A 19,241-nucleotide genomic window follows, 5' to 3' on the forward strand; every position below is an offset into this window, starting at 1 on the left:
TGGAATTGCAAGCTTTTGGAGCACTGCTCTTTCATCAGTTGAACGCTTCACCTGATGAAAGAGCAGTGTTCCAAAAGCTTGTGATTTCAGATAAACCTGTTGGAATATAACCTGGTGTCATGTGAATTCTGACATTGTCCAGATCAGGAGTAGTCTCTTTGTTCCCTGCAGTCAAAATGGACCATAAACCTGCAGAAAAGCAGTTTATCTTTGCTCCAATAGTTATTAAAGCTGTCACTTTTGACTCATTATTCAGAGACTTTTTATAAAGGAATAAGCCATGCTGTGTTTCTTATCAAGCAGTGGAAGCATCCAGAGAAAGACAATTGAAGCTACGTAGTGGCCACCAGAAAAATCCAAGGGTCTTCTCAACAAATAAGGCCTGTTTTCTCTAAAGTTTAGAAGGTTAAGGAGTGATCAGATCAAAGTCTTCAAGATATTAACAAGACAAGACAGGGTAGATAAAGTTAAACCATTTCCACTGGCTGAAGTTTCCTGAACTTGGGGGCATGGTCTAAAACATAAGGGCATACTGTTCAGGAGAGCTGTCAGGAAGCACTTCTATGCTCAAAGAGTGGATGTGAGTTGGATCTCTCTTCCACAAATGGCAGCTGATTCTAGATGGGTGGCATGGTGACTCAGTGGTTAGCACTGCTGCCTCACAGTGGCAGGGACCCAGGTTTGATTCTGGCCATGGGCAACTGTGTTGAGTTTGCACGTTATCTGTGTGGGTTTCCTCTGGGTGCTCCAGTTTCCTCACACAATCCAAAGATGTACAGGTTAGATGGACTGTTTGTTCTAAATTGCACAGGGAGGTGGATTAGCCAAGGTAGGTGTGAGGTGGGTCTGGTTGGGATGTTCTTCGGAGGGTTGGTGCAGACTTGATGGGCTGAATGGCTTCTGTCTGCATTATAGTGAATCTATGAAGTTGTTAATTTTTAATCTGATATGGACGATTTTTTATCAACAGAGGTATTAAGGCATATGGGTCAAAGGCAGATATATGGAGTTAGGCCAGACATCAGCCATGATCTCATTGAAAGGTGGAATAGGCTCAAGGGGTTGAATGGCTTACTCCTGCTCTGTTGTTCCTACTGGCTGTGTTGTATGTATAAAATCTATATTACACCTTTGTTTTGTTTCTGCTAGTGGCACACACCAACCTATTTTATTCATATTGGAGCACATGACGAAATTGTTCCTGTACATAGATGAAAAAAAAAATTAGAAGGAACATTGCTGTGGGTCATCAGCAGAATTGTACTTGACAATAAGCTGGAACCACATGCCCTGGTATAGCCACATTTTATCGTTAGGTTGTGAAAAGAAGTTGGGTGAAAACATTGTAAATGCCCTCATCATCCAACATTTTCTCAATTAAAGAGCTTTTCTTCAGTTTGCAAAGTTGTAAGAGAAGGAACCCAGGAAATTATAGACTTGTTAATCAAAATCTGTTGTTGGAATGTTATGAGAGTCCACTAACAAGGTCAGAATGACTCCATCAGTTTGAACTAGTATGGACTTGTAGTTGGGTGTATCAGACAAACCTGATGAAACTTTGTGAAAGACTGACTGAAGGGAGAGAGAGGAATGTCTATGACCTTCCAGTAGGTGTTTGGTGACATTCCTGGAAAAGGATTGTTTGCCTAGATATTGGCAGTAATGCTGGCCTAGCAGCGATGCCCACGCCCTGTGAATGAATTTTTAAAAATTTCAAGAAAAATTCTTGAACTGGCTAGGAACTTGGCTGAGTGGCAGGAAGTAGCTAGGGATAATGGGCAGATACTCTAATTGGCAGGATGTGATACTATGTCTGGCATGGATTTGTTTGGAGTTTCAGTTTTTCAGCAAATTCACAGTATTTATTAATGACTTACATGATAGAATAGAAAGCCACATATTGAATTTTTCTGTCGAAATTAAGAAAGGTGGCATCGTAAGCTATAAAGCGAGAGGAGTAAAAATACAAGGAGGTTTAGATAGATTACGTGAATGAGCAAAACTTTGGCAAATAGATTTCAATGTAGAGCAATATGAGATTGTCCACTTTGGTTATAAAAATGGATAGAACAGGTGTAATGTATAAATAGTACAAAGTTAGAAACACTGGCGATCCAGTTACACAGATTAATAAAATTTCATGTGCATGTGAAGAAATAATGAAAGAAGCTAATGGAATGTTAATTTTAATGTCTGATTAGATTTGATTTGAAGTGGATAGAAGTCACATTTCAGCAGTACAATGATCTGCTGTATACAGTCTGAGCACCACAGAGCATACATTAGCATTGGAGAGAGGGAAATGTATATTTATCAGAAAGGTTAAATGACAATTATACAACTGAAGTTGTAGTCTCTGAAATTCAAAATGTTAAAGGATGGTTTCGCACAATTAGAGATTGTTAAGATGTAGAAGGAGGCCATTTGGCCCTTTGTGCCTGCTCTAGTTCTGTTGCCTAATACTCCCTTACTTATTTGATCAAAGGTTTTAAGATAGTAAGAGAAACAGACAGGATGGAGGGAGATAAATTATTTCCATTGGCTGTGCAGTTAGGACTTGTGTAAAATTCTACAAATTTAGAGCTAGACCTTTTAGTAGAGAAATAAGGAAACATTCCTCCACACAAAGCATAGTAGAAATTTGGACTCTTTTCTACAAACAGCATTTCTGCTTCTATACATCACTAGGACTGCTTATTTCCATTTCTGTAATACAGACTCCATCAACTTCTACTCCAACCCGTGCACTGAAATTCTTGTGCCAGCTTGCTATGTTTTTTAAGGATAATATTTTTAACATTAGATACTTTCTTGACTTTAGCATTAATAGTGATTTCTGTTAGCAGATCATTCAACTCTTGAATTCAGAATATGCTTTAACTTGTCTAATAGAAACCTAGGGTTAGTAATAAAGAACACACAGTCCCCACGCTAGCTACCGTTTATATTGTGTGACAACAAAATTACCATCTCCCTAAAAGGCAAACAAAAAGCTATTAAGTTTGATGTGTGTCAGCTGTGACTCAGCCACTAGCACACTCATCTCTGGGTTCAACTCCCACTTCGGTGTCTATGCAAAAAATCTACAATCTGAGACTTCAGATTAGTATACGATCTGAGGTGCCATCTTTTGGAGAAGGCAATAAGTGAGGGTGTCATGTACAAGTTTATGTGGGTGTAAGAGGTATCGTAACACTACAGTATTTGAAAGAAGAACAGGGAAGCTATCTTTGGCGCCCTGGTCAATGATTGTTATACAAAATATCATGCAAAAAGTATAGATTATCTGGTTATTACCACATTGCTGTCGGTGGGAATTTGCTGTGTGTAAAATTGGCTGCTGTGTTTCCTACATGACTACAGCAGCTAGACTGCAAAAGTACTTTGTTAACTGAAAAAAAAACTTTGAGACATTTGGTGCTAGTGGTTGCAAAATGTTCTATATAAAGGCACATTTTTATTTTTCAGTAAAACAAGTAATGAAACATTATATCACATTATAAGACAGTGAAACATAAGACATTTTTCCTCAATATATAAAATGTAGATAGCATTTACTTTCTATCCAAACAATATTTTTGAAAGTATCCTTGTAGCTTTTACCTGATCAAGCTTCTCTGTTGACCTGGCACAAGTTTAAACAAAAAGTCCTTCTGGTGCTTCTGGTAAAATAACAATGTTGGGTAAAACACAATTCCCATAGAAATACATTTCCAGCTGCTTTGAAGATATACAGAAACAAAAGGCAAGTGACAGTTGCATGGGTCACAATCTCCTGAGTTAAACAAAATCTTAGCAATATTTAATGCATGTTGCATTTTTGACAATGACAAGGAAATCCTACAATTGTCACATCTCCTGCCATTTAAATACATCTTTAACAACTTATTGCATGCCTGTAGCAATACACACCTTGTAAAACCATTAAGCTAACCTGACTTTCTTCAAGCTAGTGGTTTTTTTCCCTTTGGGAAATACATAAGGGTTTAAAGTCCCGCATGCCATTTCTAGTCAAATGAAATACAAGTTAGAAAATATACCAAACATCCTTAGCAGGATATGCTTCCATAGTTTTGCTCAATTCTGTTTCTTAAATGGAGTGGGAGAGGTATGGTGGGGTGGAGGCTGTGGTGAGGGCTCAGCAGGGGTGGGGAGATTAGCCATGGGAAATGTGGGGTTTCAGGGATAGAGTAGGTGGCGAGTCTGGGTGGGATGTTCTTTGGAGTGTCGGTGTGGACTTGTTCAGTCAAATGGCCTGTTTCCACACTGTAGGGTTTCTGAAGAAAAATTCCATGTGGAAGTTCATAAGCAGTTTAGGGGATGGGTTGGGGAAGTTTTGTTTCAATGCTAACAGAATCATATGAGTAGGGATTTAGGGGTTGAGGGTCAGTTTCGCATGTGGCCTTTGCTGCCTAGCCCAGTTCAAAACCACTCCCCATTGTTATCGGTCATGAAACTGCCACAGCCAGCTAAAAACACAGCCTGTAGACACCACTGCTCACCCCTCAAACCAAATCACCCACAAACTAGAGCCAAAGTACTCTCAAAAGGTGACTACCAGCCTGTGCTCCCTTCTACCTGTATGGACTTGGGTCTGTACAATGTGCATACACAGAACTGAAAGAAACAAACACAAGAGACATCTGGATCAAATTACATCCTTGAAAGCTAGACCACAGACCCAGGAATGTAAAGCCAAATTCCAGTACATCTTGGACAATTTGCAAGGTTGCTTACCCTACTCTGAAATTACTTTCATCTCTAAACCTTCTGCTGAACTGTTTTCCAATCATGTCTCACTATTCATCCCTCTGTTCTGCTGCCTGAATTGTTAACTATTTCCAGCATTTTCCATTTTTGCTTTTGATTTCCTGCAGCCACAGTGTTTTGCTTCTACACTGTTGGTAGCACACTCCAAATCACAAGGTTGCAGATTCAAGTCCCACTACAAAGCTTAAGCACATAAATCAAGGTTGATACTTCAGTGCATAATTGAGGAGTTGCCTATTGATTGAGAAAGTGAAGAAAGGACCCATCTGACTGCTTGGGTGGCTGAGAATGACCCTGGGCATTATTTCAAAGGAGAAGCAGAAAACTTCCAGATGGAATAAAAAACAGCAAAACCTTTGACTGACATATTTGATTTGCGTACTTTAAAGTCAAGCTCCGGTATGTTCATTTCCAAGTTTTCCTTTTCTTTCCCTTCTGAGATATCCTAGATGCCTGGGCCAATATAAATCTCTCAATCTACATCACAATATTATACATTATCTGGTCATTATCACATTGTTGTTTGAGGGAGCTGCTTATGTGCAAATTAGCTGCCACATTTTCTACATTAGCTTCAAAAGGCACTTCATTTCCTGCAAGTTCTTTGGAAAAGTTCTGAGGAAGGGTCACTCGACCCGACACGTTAACTCTGATCTCTCTCCACGGATGCTGCCAGACCTGTTGACCTTATCCGGCAATTTATATATTTGTCTTCTGTTTGAGAAGGCTATGGTGGTGAAAAACGCTTTACAAATGCAAGATTCTCCAACATTTTCTGTTATTTTTATTTCAGATTTCCACAAATACGCGGTATGTTGCTTGTAAAGGCAAGTATGTTTTTCCCTCTCAGGTTGGAAGGTTTCGCACAGCTCTCAAGCCTTGACCCTACAGTTCTTCAAGCGGTGATGAAGGGGAAAAAAAGTCGCGGGAAGAAAAAATCAGCAGGACTTGTCGAGCTGAAACATCCACTCCCTTTCTCTTCACACGATGCATTTTAGCGGGCTTTCTGTGCTTTTCTTTCAGATTCCCAGCAAATGTACTACTAACCACTTCTGCCTCAGAGGGGTACCAGGCGACTGAACCACCGAGGAGACTACAATTCCCGGCAGGCAGCTGTGCTACCGGCGGAAGCAGGAGGTGACCTTTGAGGGGCGGGTCTAGGTTGGCGGAGTGTTTACTTCCGGTCTGGCTGGAAGCTGCTTCTTCGCCTGAGCGTCTCTGGCCGGCTCCACAGTTCCGCCAGCTGGGGCTCTCTCCGTTCTGTGTGCACTGACAGAGAGAGCGCTTTCTGACAGACTCTTTAAATTGTCTCCCGTCGCTCGCCTTGCACTTTTGATGCTGTCTGGCCGTACTGTGGAAGGAGGAAGGCTGGAGGAAGCTTGAAGAGGTGCCGGCGGCTCTTCATCCGCTCAGCTATGGATTGGCTTATGGGGTGAGTGAAGGAACTTCAGAGAAAGAAAAAGCCCAGGCAACTGAGGGGCATTGGGTTTGGGCGAGGTGCTGGCGTTGAGTCTGACCTGCTTGCCAGCCCTCCCTCTCTTTTTATAGCTCAACCTGGGCCAAAGTGAGGGCCGTTTCTGCTTTGACCTGGGCTGGCAGAGCTACTTCATTGAATGAGAGGCGATATTTTCTGGAAGTTTTTAATTTAAAACGAAAGCATCCTGCAATGATGTGAAATAGGAGGAGAGGAGCCGTGGTATCTGCTTGTGTGTGCAGTTTATTGGATGTACTTCTGTTTTGTTATGGTACAGTAGGTTGGCTGAACTGTTTCCACGTTGAAATTTATTTTTAAATTAATCAATGATTTGATTTTTAAAAAAAAAATCAGTGATTTATTTTGTTGTACGATAAGTAAGGAAGTCGAAGGTCTGGAATGTTATCTGCCTACTAATGTTGAAAGCTCACTGTAAACTGTGCGTGATACTTGTACTGTAGAAGTAGGAGAGGAGAAATACATTTATAGTGTTTGTAAACCTATTCATAAAATTGCTATGTCATGCTGGAGTGTTGTAGCCCTTCTTTATTAATTGTACCTGACAAAGCCAATGCTTTTGGGCAAGTTTAATTTTAATAACTTATCATAACGCTTTTGAAGGTTGGAAATATTGGCAAGGCTTAACTTTTGTGCACTGTTACCTTGGCAATTCTTCCATTAGGCTGTGGCACAAGAGAACTGTTTATAACCAGTTTCTCAAGCAAAGCTGCTGAATAAGCAAACATGTATTTTTGCAAACTTTTAGTGCATCAGGTTGTCATGTGCAAAGTTTGAATAAGAGAAGCACTTATGGCAATTAAGTAATGTTTCAAGCTCTAATTTAAGAACTAACATAAACTTTGCAAGTTGTACACTCATTGGGATTAGAATACTGTCATGCCTAAGAGAATAAGATATAGATGTAGGTGCTGTATTATTCAGTAAAATAATGGCTGACTTAACTGTGATCTAACTCTATTTTCTTGCCTGCCCCATTTGACTTGCATGTTGTTCAAAAATCTGTCTAACTCCGCCTTGAACATATTCAAAGACGCAGCCTTCACTGTTTTCTGGATTACAATGTTTCAAAGATTAACAACTCTGAGAGAAGGAATTCCTTTCCAGCTCTGTGTTAAACAAGAGACTTTTCATTTTCCCTAGTTTTACATTCTTAATGTGGAAAAAATTTATCTCTGTATCTCCCCTTCATGCTCCATTAGGATCTTCTTTCCAATAAGATCATCCGTCATTGTTCTAAACTGCAATGAGTTATAGTCTCAATGCTCAAGCAAAGCTTTCACTTCAGAAATCACCTAAGTGAACCTCCTTGGATCTGCTTCCAGTGCAAGGATATCCATCCTCTAGCAAGCATACCAAAACTGTATACGTACTCTAGGTGTAAGTTCATCAATGCCCAACTCAGTTGCAAGATTTCCTGACTTTTATACTACACTCCCCATACAATAAAATCAACATTCCATTTGTCTTTCTAATCACTTATTGTACCTCCATGCTAGCATTTTGTAATTCACGTTTGAGAGAACCCAGATTAGAAATAGATTCCAACAATTTCTGAATGGCTGTTGTTAGACTGACTGTCCTGTGGTGTTCTGTTTTCTGTCTGCTATGTTTCTTGAATAGAGGTATTATACTTGCCATTTTACAGTCTGCTGGGATGTTTCCAGAATCTAGGGAATTTTGCAAGATTACAATAAATATATCCACGCTCTCTGCAGCCATTATTTTTTAAGAACCAATGATGTGGACCATCATTTCTGGGGGTGGGCATTAGTCTTTTGTCCCTTTAATTTTGCTGGTCTGTTTTTCCTCGCAATTGTGATAGTTTTAAATTCTTCCTCCCTTTTTGACCATAAATTTCTACTTGAGAAGCTGTTGGTGTTGTCTCCTGGCAATGCTATTGCAAAATATGTTAGCAAGCTTCTAATTTTTTGGTTTGATTTTTTTCATTCCTAATTCCCTAGTCTTATCTTTTAAGAGATGAATGTTTACTTTATTTTAGCTGTTGGATTAGCCTTTAACCCCATGTACGAGTCCAACTCTGTCTTTAATCCTTTATTACATTTAAATGCAATTACAAACTAGTTTAAAAATCCAGGTTTCTCAACCTCATCTGAGTGTGAAATTCAGTTATGAATGTAATGATCACACTTTTCAAGAGGATTCTTTACACTGAGATCCTTAATTAGTCTCCTCTCATTACACATTACCTGGTATAATATGACTCGTTCCCTGGCTGGTTCCAGAATATGTTGTTTTTCACACCCCTCCCAAATACACTTTGATTGTCCTAATGCTAACTGAATTTGATATCTATCTGACCTGTATGAAAGCAGCTAAGAAATTTGAATTCAGTTAGTTAACTAAATAACTTGGGAATAGTATGTATGAAAATAGTTACTGTAAAAATATAACTTCCTCATAACTGTCTTTTAACGAACTCAACTTATTCTGTTTAAGTGATCTGACTGCAGACTCTGTCATTTCATGTCTCTTAACCAGCCTCTGAAATTCAGACAACTGAATTGTTTCAAAATCATATGAAAAACCAGGATTAAAAACAAACAAAAAATGCATGGGCTACAATATGTTGAGTTCAGCACCATGACAAAGGCATACTCTGCCTGATCAGCCCTGCAAAATTTTCCTCACCAACATCTGGAGTCTTGTGCCAAAACTAGGAGAGTACTGCAGACTAGTCAAGCAACAGTCTGACACAGTATCTTATACACACAGAATGATTCCTTTGAGACAATGACCCAGACTCTTCTTCACAATTCCTGGGTATATCATGCCCAACCTGCAAGACAGACACATCAAAAGTGACTGTATGCTGGAATACGCTTGAGTGTGACCTTGAGATTTCTCAAAATCTTTTCTGGATGCTATGAGATTTCATGAATTTCAAACCAAAAAGATAGGCGAGAAAACTTCCTGCTTACTACTCTGGGCCTCCAGCAAAATTATATTCTACTATAATCTGTAAATTGATGGCCTGGTGTAATTCTCACTATCGTTCCAGCCAATGGAGTAGTGGAGCAACCCTGGTCCAATGAGTTGTAAACAAACATGAGTGGAGCAGCACCAAGCAAACTTAAAAGTGATGTGTCAAGTCGATAAAATTGCAACATGTAATCTAAACGTGAAAGAAGCATGCGATAGATAGGCAACTTAAGAACGAAAAGCTATGCTGATTTACCACATTAATTCATGAATATTGATGGACAATTAAACAGCAAACAGGAAAGGTGGCTGCATGAACACGTCTATCCTCAGTGATTGGTGAGCCCCACGAGGCTGTAGTATTTGCACTCATCTCCATCCAGAGGTGTTTAGTGGATGATCCATCTCTGTCTTCTCATGAAATCTCTAACAACACAACGCACCAGTCTTCATCCAATTCAACTCACTGTTTATGATATCAAGAAACGGCTTGGTATTCAGGATACAGCAAAGACTGTGAGAGCCATGACAAGATCCTAACATTATTGATGCTGAATTCCCCTGTCATCAATATTTGAGGATTAAGCATTGACCAGATACTAATTTTTCTAGCTGCATAAATATGGTGACGATGAGCAGATCAGAAGCTGAGAATTGTACAACTGGTAAGTCGCCTTTTGACTGCCCGAAGCATTTCTGCCATCTTCAAGGCATAAACCAGGGGTGCAATCCATACTCCACACTTGCCTGGCTGAGTGCAAGTCCAATGCACTTAATCCCTACTCCATCCAGGTGAAAAAATCTTTCTGATCATGTCAAAACACGTTGCATATATTCCATCAGTGAAAAACAAACTCCTGCGAAGAGTATTTAGGAATTTGAATAATGGAGTATCGTATCAGAGCTAAGCATAGTTTGTTTATAGAATTTTAATAGATTTGGGGGACATTCATTTTATGGCATCTTAAAAGTACATTTTGTCAATTTTTTGTTGTTATATCTATTATAACATGCTTTCCAGAGAGCAATTAAACTGTGTAAGAACTTTCCAAATATAATTTAAAATGCTGGTGATTTATTTTTAAATGTTACTTAACATTTAAAACATCCAATCTGGAAAATGTATTATGCAAATCAATACGTAGAGCCTAATTGGACAAAAATAGGTGACATTAGGCATTGGTGAATGTGTGTTAAGCCAAAGTGAAAGATTTGACATCTTTGTGAGGCCTCATGTATGAGTATTGATGTCAAATGGGTCATCTGGTAAGCTCATGTTTATTGAGCCAAAATGCTGTTCCTTTGTAGCCTTCATTGCCGAGGAATGCATTTGCTTTCTGTGGGTATGGCACACATATTTGTGTGACTTCTCAGAGAGGCTCTGCTTGCACATGTAAATCAATTCTTGCATTTTAAAAAAAGCATTAGTAATAAGTCATTATTCAGTCATGTTCTTTGTCATCACTTAGTAAGTATTCTTTAAGCGAGAGTGCTACTTGTCTGAGTAACAGATACACTACAGTTACTGGTAGTTCATTCATGATCGCTGCCTGTTAATGACCAGGATTAGGGACATTTAATGACATTCCTTTTCCCAACTGGTGTTAGCGCACCACTCTGATTAGCTAATGTGACATGACTGCAGATCAATCCTGGGGGTTTTCTACAAGAAGGTTAGAATATCGGAATAAAGAAGTCTTGCTGCAGTTGGAAAGGATTTTGAGGGCACACCTGGAATACTGTATGCAGATTTGATCCCCATATTTAAGGAAGGAATATTTATATTGAAGTCAATGCAGCGAATCTTAGCAAGATTGGTCTATCAATAAGAAAGTTGTCCTATGAAGAGAGACTAGGTAAAATGGACTTGAGCACTCTTGAGTTTAGAAGAATGAGTAGTAATCGCATTGAAACATTCAAAATTCTGAAAGAGCTTGACAGAGGAGTCATCCAATGTTTATTTCTACTGGCCAGGGAAGCTAAAATAAGGAGGCATTTCCTCAAGCTCGACGATCTAGCATTGTGACTGAGATCAAGAAATTTTCTTCACTCAAGGCTGTGAATCTTCTGAAATACCTACCCTAGGGGGAATTTTGGGAACTCAGGAAATTAAGGAGATTAAGGGCAGCAGACAGAAAAGGGCAATTAGAACCCAAGATTAACCACTTATCACAAAGTAGTGCAACAAAGTTGATGGGCCAAATGGTAAACTTGTATCTCTTGTGTTATTCATAGAAGTTTGAATGTGACAGCTGTTAATTTCGGCGTGTTAGAATAATGAGCTATTCATATCAGGAAAATAACATTAATAATGAGTGAAGATGCACTCAGTAGAGCACACACCATCGCCACTAACAAAAACTGAAATTGCTTGAAAAACACAGCAGGTCTGCCACTTCTTGTGGAGAGAAAGCAAGGTAATGTTTTGGATCCAGTGACCCTTCTTCAGTACTGATTTTCGCTTTGGTATATATGCTGAAGTGCTGGGTGCGGAGTGGTGGGGGGAGGAGTAAATCATAAGTGTAGATGGAGCCCAGAGAGAGGAAAACAGCTGGGCAGACCAAGTAATTGTTAAGTATGTAGTAGAGTTGCTGCCCCTTTAAGCAAGCTGGTCAGATGACTTGCAAGACATAGAGTCAGGGGCTCAGTCTAGAACCGGCTGTGGAGATACTCCTAAAATGAAGCGTTCCTGTTCAGAGTTTTACCTGTGCCTCACTTGTGTATAATTCCTGGTTCCCAGTGAAACTTAACAATTGGCGACGAGTGTGGATCCGACCCACAAACTGTGTTCAAGTGCTGTTTCTCTTTCTTCTGGAGGAGGCGTGGCCTGGGTTTTGGAAATTTTGGCACAGGATTAAGGAGATAATGTCAAGGGAAGTGATTGCGAGGGGATTCGGGCAGACAGCTGAAGAGTATGCACCAGTAGCTACTGAAGTCATTGCGGAGAGCGGTCATGATGGGAATCGGGCTGTGGGTGACACCAGGGAGGAACAGTATGCTAGCATGGTCAGTGAGGGAGCAGCTGGTGCTGGACTGTTCACTGGGGGACTTGGGCTATGAATGGCAACTAGATTCAAGCAGCAGGGAAACAAAATGCCAGGCCATTTTGGAGCATTGAGACTATTTGAAGGGTCAGAAAGTTGGATGTTGTAGCTGGAGCACTTTGATTCTTTCTTAAAGGTGAACCAAGTAGCTGAGGACATCATGGTACCAGTTTTCTTAAATACCATTGGGAGCAAGACTTTAGTGATTCTACGAAGTCTGGTTCAACCAGAGAAACCTGTGGCGAAGAGCTATGCTCAGTGTTAGGAAATTATTATGCACTCAAGCCGCTGATGATCATTGAACAGTTCCATTTGTAAAAATGGGTGCAGCCCAAAGAAGAGTCCATCACCCAATTTGTGGCCGTCTTTAGAGGTTAGTGGAACATTGTGAGTTCAGAAGGTTCCTCCAAGCTGCTTTGCAGGACTGTTTGGTTTGTGGCCTCTGACACAATGCCACCTAAAGGAAGCTGTTAACAAGGAGAGACCTGGATTTTGAGGCACCTTTTGAAATTGGTACTTCGATGGACTAACTGTCATAAAGCATGGAAATGGACCCTTCGACTAACTTGTCCATGCTGACCAGGTTTCCTGAACTAAACTAGACCTATTTGTCTACGTTTGGTCCCTATCCATTTACCTGTTGAAATGTCTTTGCAAAGTTATAATTGGACTCCTTTACCACTTCCTCTGGTAGCTTGTTCCATGTATGCACCACCCTCTGTGTGGAAAAAGTTTCTTATCTGGTCCCTTTTAAATCTTTTCCCTCTCACCTTAAACCTATGCCTGCTCGTTTGGACTCCCCTAACATGGGGAAAAGATCTTTGCTATTTGCCTTATCTATGCCCCCCATTGTTTTATAAACCTCCTATAAGGTCACCCCTCCGTCTCCTACATTCCAGGAGAAAATAAGTCCCAACCTATACAATCTCTCCTTTATAACTCAAACCCTCCAATCTTGGTAACATCCTTGTTAATTTTTTACACTCTTTAATATCCTTCCTATAGCAGAGTGATCAGAATTGAATGCAGTACTCCAAATGTGGTCTTACCAATGTCCTGTACAGCTGCAAATGATGTCCCAACTCCTAAGCAACCCAGTTGGCTGAATATGCCTGGACACATCAATTAATGGAAACAAGGCAGTTTGTGGTACCAACTGTAGAATGCTGCCGATGTAGCAAGAGTGGCTTCAAGGAATCAATGTGCTGATCTCAGAGCCTAGTGCCACAGGTATAAGTGAGTGGGTCATGTTGCCTGAAATTGCTGGGTACAAGTCAACGAAGAGATGTGTCGAAAGGAGACAAGTCGGAGGGCAAGGTACATGGTATATGCTGCGAGCCAAGGAGTAGACCGGGAGTCTGCTGGAGAAGTCGAAGGGCACCATCATTGAAGCTGGCAAAGTTTACACTGTGGACTTGCATGGAACAAGTGGTGCCACTGAAAAGCTATGCAGCTAAGTACAGTTAAGGAATGGGTGTGCAGAATTGCCATTTACATTGTAAAAGGTGAATACCTGGCATTATTTGGATGCTCCTGATTATAAAAATTCAAGTTCAACTGGGGTGTGGTTAACAGGTTGGTGGACTCAAACATGAGTTCACAGGAGATCCTGCATAGGAGTGAAGATGTCTTCAAAGGAACGCTGGGGGAAATGAAAGGAGTTGAAAGTAAATTACAGCTGCAGCCAGAGGCTCATCGTGGGAGTCTGAAGGCATGTCCAGTACCATATGACCAGCCTGCCTAAAGTGGAGGCAGAACTAGAATGGCTGGTGAATCTAGGAGTGTCGGGACCAGTAACCACCAGTGAATGGGCCACTCCAATCATTCTGATCTTGAAAACAGATGATACAGTGAGGATTTGTGGTGACTTTAAGGTCACAGTCAACCCAGCCCTGAGTATGGATCAATACCCCCTTACATTCTGGTCAAGATTGTGGTGGAGTAGCAGCGTGGTGTGTGGGCTCCTGAGCCCAGAGCTTGTCTGCTCCATCCGCTTTCAGTTTTTCTTCTTTCTCTTTTTATTTCTTTTGAAAACTTTTACCTTCTGTGGAGAACTTGGACATCAAGGTCATCAGGCTGTACAGTGTGTCGGAAGCGAGGTTTATTCCCAGCCATAGCAGAAGGAGGCAAGGTTTATTCCCAGCCATAGCAGAAGGAAGCAAGATTTTGTTCCGAGTGATGGCGAGGGCGGTTAATTTTGGGCCCAGTGCCTCGGGCAGGACCTGGCAGCTTCAACAGCGGCTGCATTGCTGACATCGGTCCAGAGTGGACTCATGGTGATGTCAGTGGAGGCAAGATGGTACCAAAGAATGGCGACATGGTTCTGAAGTGGCTGCGTGGTGAAGGGACTCTAGGCTGGCTGACTGCTTCGCCCTGGTGATGTTCTCAGCATTGGGGTGGAAGAGCCTGGATCCAGGCCCGTAGCAAAGCACTTAAAAAGGACTGCAATGCTGAACTTGTAACTTCATTTCTTTTATTTTTCTACTTCAAACCTAAAATTTTGCATCCAGGTACCTTTTGTACCTAAGGTGATGTCGGAGAATGGTGATGTGATACACTTTTCACTGCACTCTGGACTGTACTCCTGCATCCCCGTACTTGAGTATGTGTGACAATAAAACCTAATTCTAAGACCTATTCAGTGGATTAGTAGGGGGAGCATTTCAAAAATGGATCTGTCGCGTGCCTACCTATGGACAGGGACTCATGAAGGAGTCACAGCCACTGCTGATGATAGCATACAGAGGACTTCCTTGCAACTAGTGACTTTCTTTTGGCATCACATCCACACCGGCACAATTCCAGAGGACCATGGACCAAATATTAAGTGAGTTCCCAGGAGTCCAGTGTTAGCTGGATGATGTTTTGATTACTGGATCCTCTGAAGAGGAGCATTTGATAAATGAGAGTTTCTTAAAGACTCCAGAGAGTACTTGGGCTGTATAATTGATGGCAAGGGACTACACGAGGTGCCCAAAAAGGTGGAGGCCCCTACTCAAGAGTATCTCTCAACTGAGATTGTTGGGACTTATGGCAAGCTGGCCTTGGATCTGTTGAAGCCTGTGCATCTCTGCTTGGAAAAGACCGGCCATGGAAATGTAGCCAAGAATGAGGTGGCTAACTGGTAGATGAAGCAAACCATAAAAAGTTAACATATTTTGACCTGAAATTGCCAAAATAGTTAGTGTGTGATGCCTCGCCTTATGGGGTTGGCACTGTACTATCTCATCTTACCGAATGGAAAGGAAAGGCCCATCGTGTTTGCATTGAGGGCCTAGCAAAAACAGTGGACAATTATGCTCCAGTTAAAAAAGAAAGGTTGAGAGTCATGTTTGGCATAAAAAAAAGTTTACCCATTTCCTTTACGGTAGGCACTTCATGCTTCTGATCAACTGCTGACCTCTAACCTTTTTTTTGGACTTTATACATGGATTCTGTCAGTGGTGGTAGCAAGCCTGCGGAGATGATCACTGGCTCTGTCAGCCTGCTCATGTGAGATCAAATACAGACAGGCGGACAAGTACAGCAATGCAGATGCTCTGTCAAGGCTGCCATTACTGGGCAGTAAAGATGCTCCCAACTGGAACCTGAAAGTTTTACGTACTTCTCCCAGGATGACAAGGTGCTGGTGTCAGCAAATTAGGTGCAGAATGCTACTCGGAGCGACACTGTTCTGAGCCGAGTGGTAGACTTCATCCTGAGGGATAACCAGTCATGGAAACTGCACAGAATCATACCTTTACCTGTACAGAAGGTGGGAATTGTCTGCATCAGACAGGTGTTTAATGTGGGAAATGAGAGTTGTTCTTCCTGTCCTGTTAAGAAAGAATGCTGGAATGAGTGCTCTAAGAGCACCCTGGTGTGGCACAAATGAAAGAGATAGGCAGGAGCTATTTTTGGTGGCCAACTGTGTTTCCAGATTGAGGAGAAAGTGGGATCTTGTGAAATCTGTGTGTTAATAAGGAAGGGTGCCATTGTTGTCATCCTTCCACCCGTGGAAATGGCCTCAAACATTGTGGCAGTGGATCAACATCGATTTTTGTGGGACTGTTAGAGGGAAGGATGCTTCTAGTGATTGTGGATGCTGATTCCAAGTGGTCCAAGGTGGCGGACATCTGTGGGAGCAATGGTAAACCAACTGGATGAAATATTTGCCAGGTTTGGAAATCCCAAACAAGTTGGGAGTAACAATAGTCCACAGTTTGTGGCGCAAGAGTTTGAGGAGTACCTGGAAAATCATGGATTGCCTCTGTATCACCTGTTGACAAACAGCCAAGTGGACAGCTTCATCCAAACTTTGAAGCAGACATTAAAGACCTCACCAGAGGAGGGCTCACTAGGATGGCACATCAAGGTCCCCAGCATGTATAGGAACACACCAGATACTGGCGAACACTGGGTTATCGCATCCTCAGTGTTCGACTGCCAGCCGAGAACCCATGTTTGATTAACTGTGGCTGGAAGAGACCAGAGATTTGGTAGAGCAAAATCAAAAAGGACAAATGGCCAGAAGGGTGGGAATTGCCAGGTTGAGAGCACTCGAGAAAGGAGAAACTGGCCCGGAATTATACTGTGCAGACTAGGGATAAATTGGTCTTGAGACACTCATCAGCTGGTCGCTGCACCTCCGCAATAGGGGGAGGTCCCTTGGAATACCGAGCCAGCCCAGGTGGATCCGGAGTGTTGACTGAGCCTTGTCTCTGAGCCTGACCTTGTCTCCTCCCTCGGAATAACCAAGTGTCACAGGTGACAACAAGCAATCAGGGAGGGATGTATTGATGGAACAACAGGAGTCTCTGGAAGCCTGGCAGATGATATTAGAAAAAGTTCCTGAGACAAGGAGACAGTTGTCTAGGAACAGCGATCACCCGAGAGACTGATCACATTAATGTAGTCTTGTAGTGGGGGAGTGGTCATTTTCAATGTCTTGTAAATATTCCTGACTATGTACATATGTTGGCTACAATGCCAGCATCATGTTCTTAATGGTTGTATATATGTTGATAAATGCTGATTAAAATAACACCTCTTCCCCACCCCCCACCCTTATGTATGTAATTGGGGTGCTGCTCGTTTGAGAGCTGGTCAGGTGACAGAAGGCATGGAGCTGGGGTGCTCAGCCTAGAGCTGGCTGTGGAGGTGTGAGCGTCCAAAGTTTCCTGTTCAGAGTTTTATCTGTGCCTCCCTTGTATTTAATTCCTGGTTCTGAGTGAATTACAACCTAAACACGAATAGGTAAAGGTTAGCCTGGCCGAATCAATAGCTGCTAATGGAAACCATTAGTGGCTGACAATGGGATGTTTGTGGGGGCAGCCCATGTAATGACAAGATCTGGTGTATGAGGGTTGGGGTGAGGACATGGAAGAAGGTGCTGAAGCCCTAAAATGAATGCATTACGTCCTGAAGGCCACGGGGTCCCTAAGTGGAAAATGAGATGCAGTTCCTCCAGCTTGTGCTGAGCTTTGCTGGAACACTGCAGCAAGCCTGAAACAGAAGTGTTTGCCAGGGAATATGGTGATGTTTGAAGTGGCAGTCAACAGAAAGCTCAAGGCAATTTTTGCAGACTGTAGGATTACTGCGATGCAGTTCAGCCTGATTGAGTGAAGTGCAGGTAAATCACTTCTTACTCCCGCCTCAATATCCAAGGCCCCAGAAACAACACAGAGGTGAAGCAAACAGGCAGGTGTTGCACCTTCTGTGGTTGTAAACCATGCTGTGTTGTGTGAATGTTACTGCAATTACACAGCTCTTTAGGGTAACTTTGCTCTGTCACATTGATTCTCTGGAACTGCAAGCCTGACTAAAATAAATCTCTTTAAGAACTTCCATCTCAATGAGGAGGCTTCAAGCCAAGCCACCTGCAACAACCTGCTGTGAAAATTCTGTTCAATTTTGACAGCTGTAACAAATTACTGTAGTTGATAAAATCCACAACATTCTCAAATAGCGCGTCTTATTTGAAAAACTCAATACACCTTATCTCCAACGTGTTTTCCACCAGTTTTGCTTTTCCCTTGAGCAAATCTCCGAGACCTATGTGTAGCTGTTACATTGCATGCCAATGCATGGGACCTCCTAGTTTTCATGCATCTTAGAAGAAGCATTGCTCCCAACATTTATTGATCATTTGTTGTTAAAGGAATCTGGAATTCAAATCTTTAGCTTTGCTAAAAACAAATCAGTTTTTCATTGCACTGTGCCCTAGTGCATGTTAAGTTTTATTTGTTGGAATCTTTCCATTAATTTTTGACATAATATTGTTTATAAATAGTTTAACAAATGGGTGATAACATGGAAGGTGGGTGGAGGTATTAATGTTAAAGGAAATTATCTCTACTGCGTATTCATGGAAAAGTTAATACTTCCTACACTGAAGGAATTTGATCAGAGTGATCTTTCGTTCCTTATTGGCTTTTTATTTTGATCCAGTCCCTTGTTAAAGTATGGAGTTAAACATTTAGCTGTTCATGTTGCGCAAATTCATTAATTAATAATTGTAACTAGTGTGCCACAACATCTCAGGTACCGAGTTATTTTTGATCTTATTTCCTGTTACTTGATATCATAGCACAAACAATGGTTATGGCATTTTCCTTGTTCATCACTTACTAATTTTTAATTAGTGAAAAGTTACTCATTTGATTTACAGTTCAAAAATCTTTCAGGTTAACAATTTCTGTTTCTTGTTAGAATGTCATGCTGTTTTTTAACAAAATACTGATCTTATAAGATCTTAGTATTTTATATGGGTTTTTGTTCTTTTTTACTTCATATTTTATACTGGTATAGTATTGGTTAAGTTTGATAGAAATTTTGACATTGAGTCTGCAGAAAATGCCAAATATGTTTAAAATGTTTGATATCTTCAATGCATGTTTGTTAATTCCTTCTGAAGTTTCATGGGAGAGGAAGAAAAGTGAGGTTCTTTCATTTGTGCTTGAAATGTTCATTCGGGTAGGGTAGCCAGTTATCTGCACTACCTTTTCAAATTT

General features: G+C 41.3%; 1 protein-coding gene across 2 annotated transcripts in view; it reads left to right on the forward strand.

The window, feature by feature from the left end:
* Positions 1 to 5,928: 5,928 nt before the first annotated feature.
* The window catches only part of LOC109936288 (MOB kinase activator 2-like), a 168,943-nt gene continuing 155,630 nt past the window's right edge, over positions 5,929 to 19,241 (forward strand). For both annotated transcript variants that reach the window (XM_048607129.1, XM_048607127.1), the window contains exon 1: positions 5,929 to 6,202. In XM_048607129.1, the coding sequence (XP_048463086.1) occupies positions 6,186 to 6,202 (17 nt within the window). In that variant the 5' untranslated portion in view covers positions 5,929 to 6,185. The remainder of the gene's footprint in view (positions 6,203 to 19,241) is intronic.

The sequence above is a fragment of the Rhincodon typus genome, chromosome 17 (genome assembly GCF_021869965.1).
Source record: "Rhincodon typus isolate 14 chromosome 17, sRhiTyp1.1, whole genome shotgun sequence".
In the NCBI taxonomy this organism is placed as follows: Eukaryota; Metazoa; Chordata; class Chondrichthyes; order Orectolobiformes; family Rhincodontidae; genus Rhincodon; species Rhincodon typus.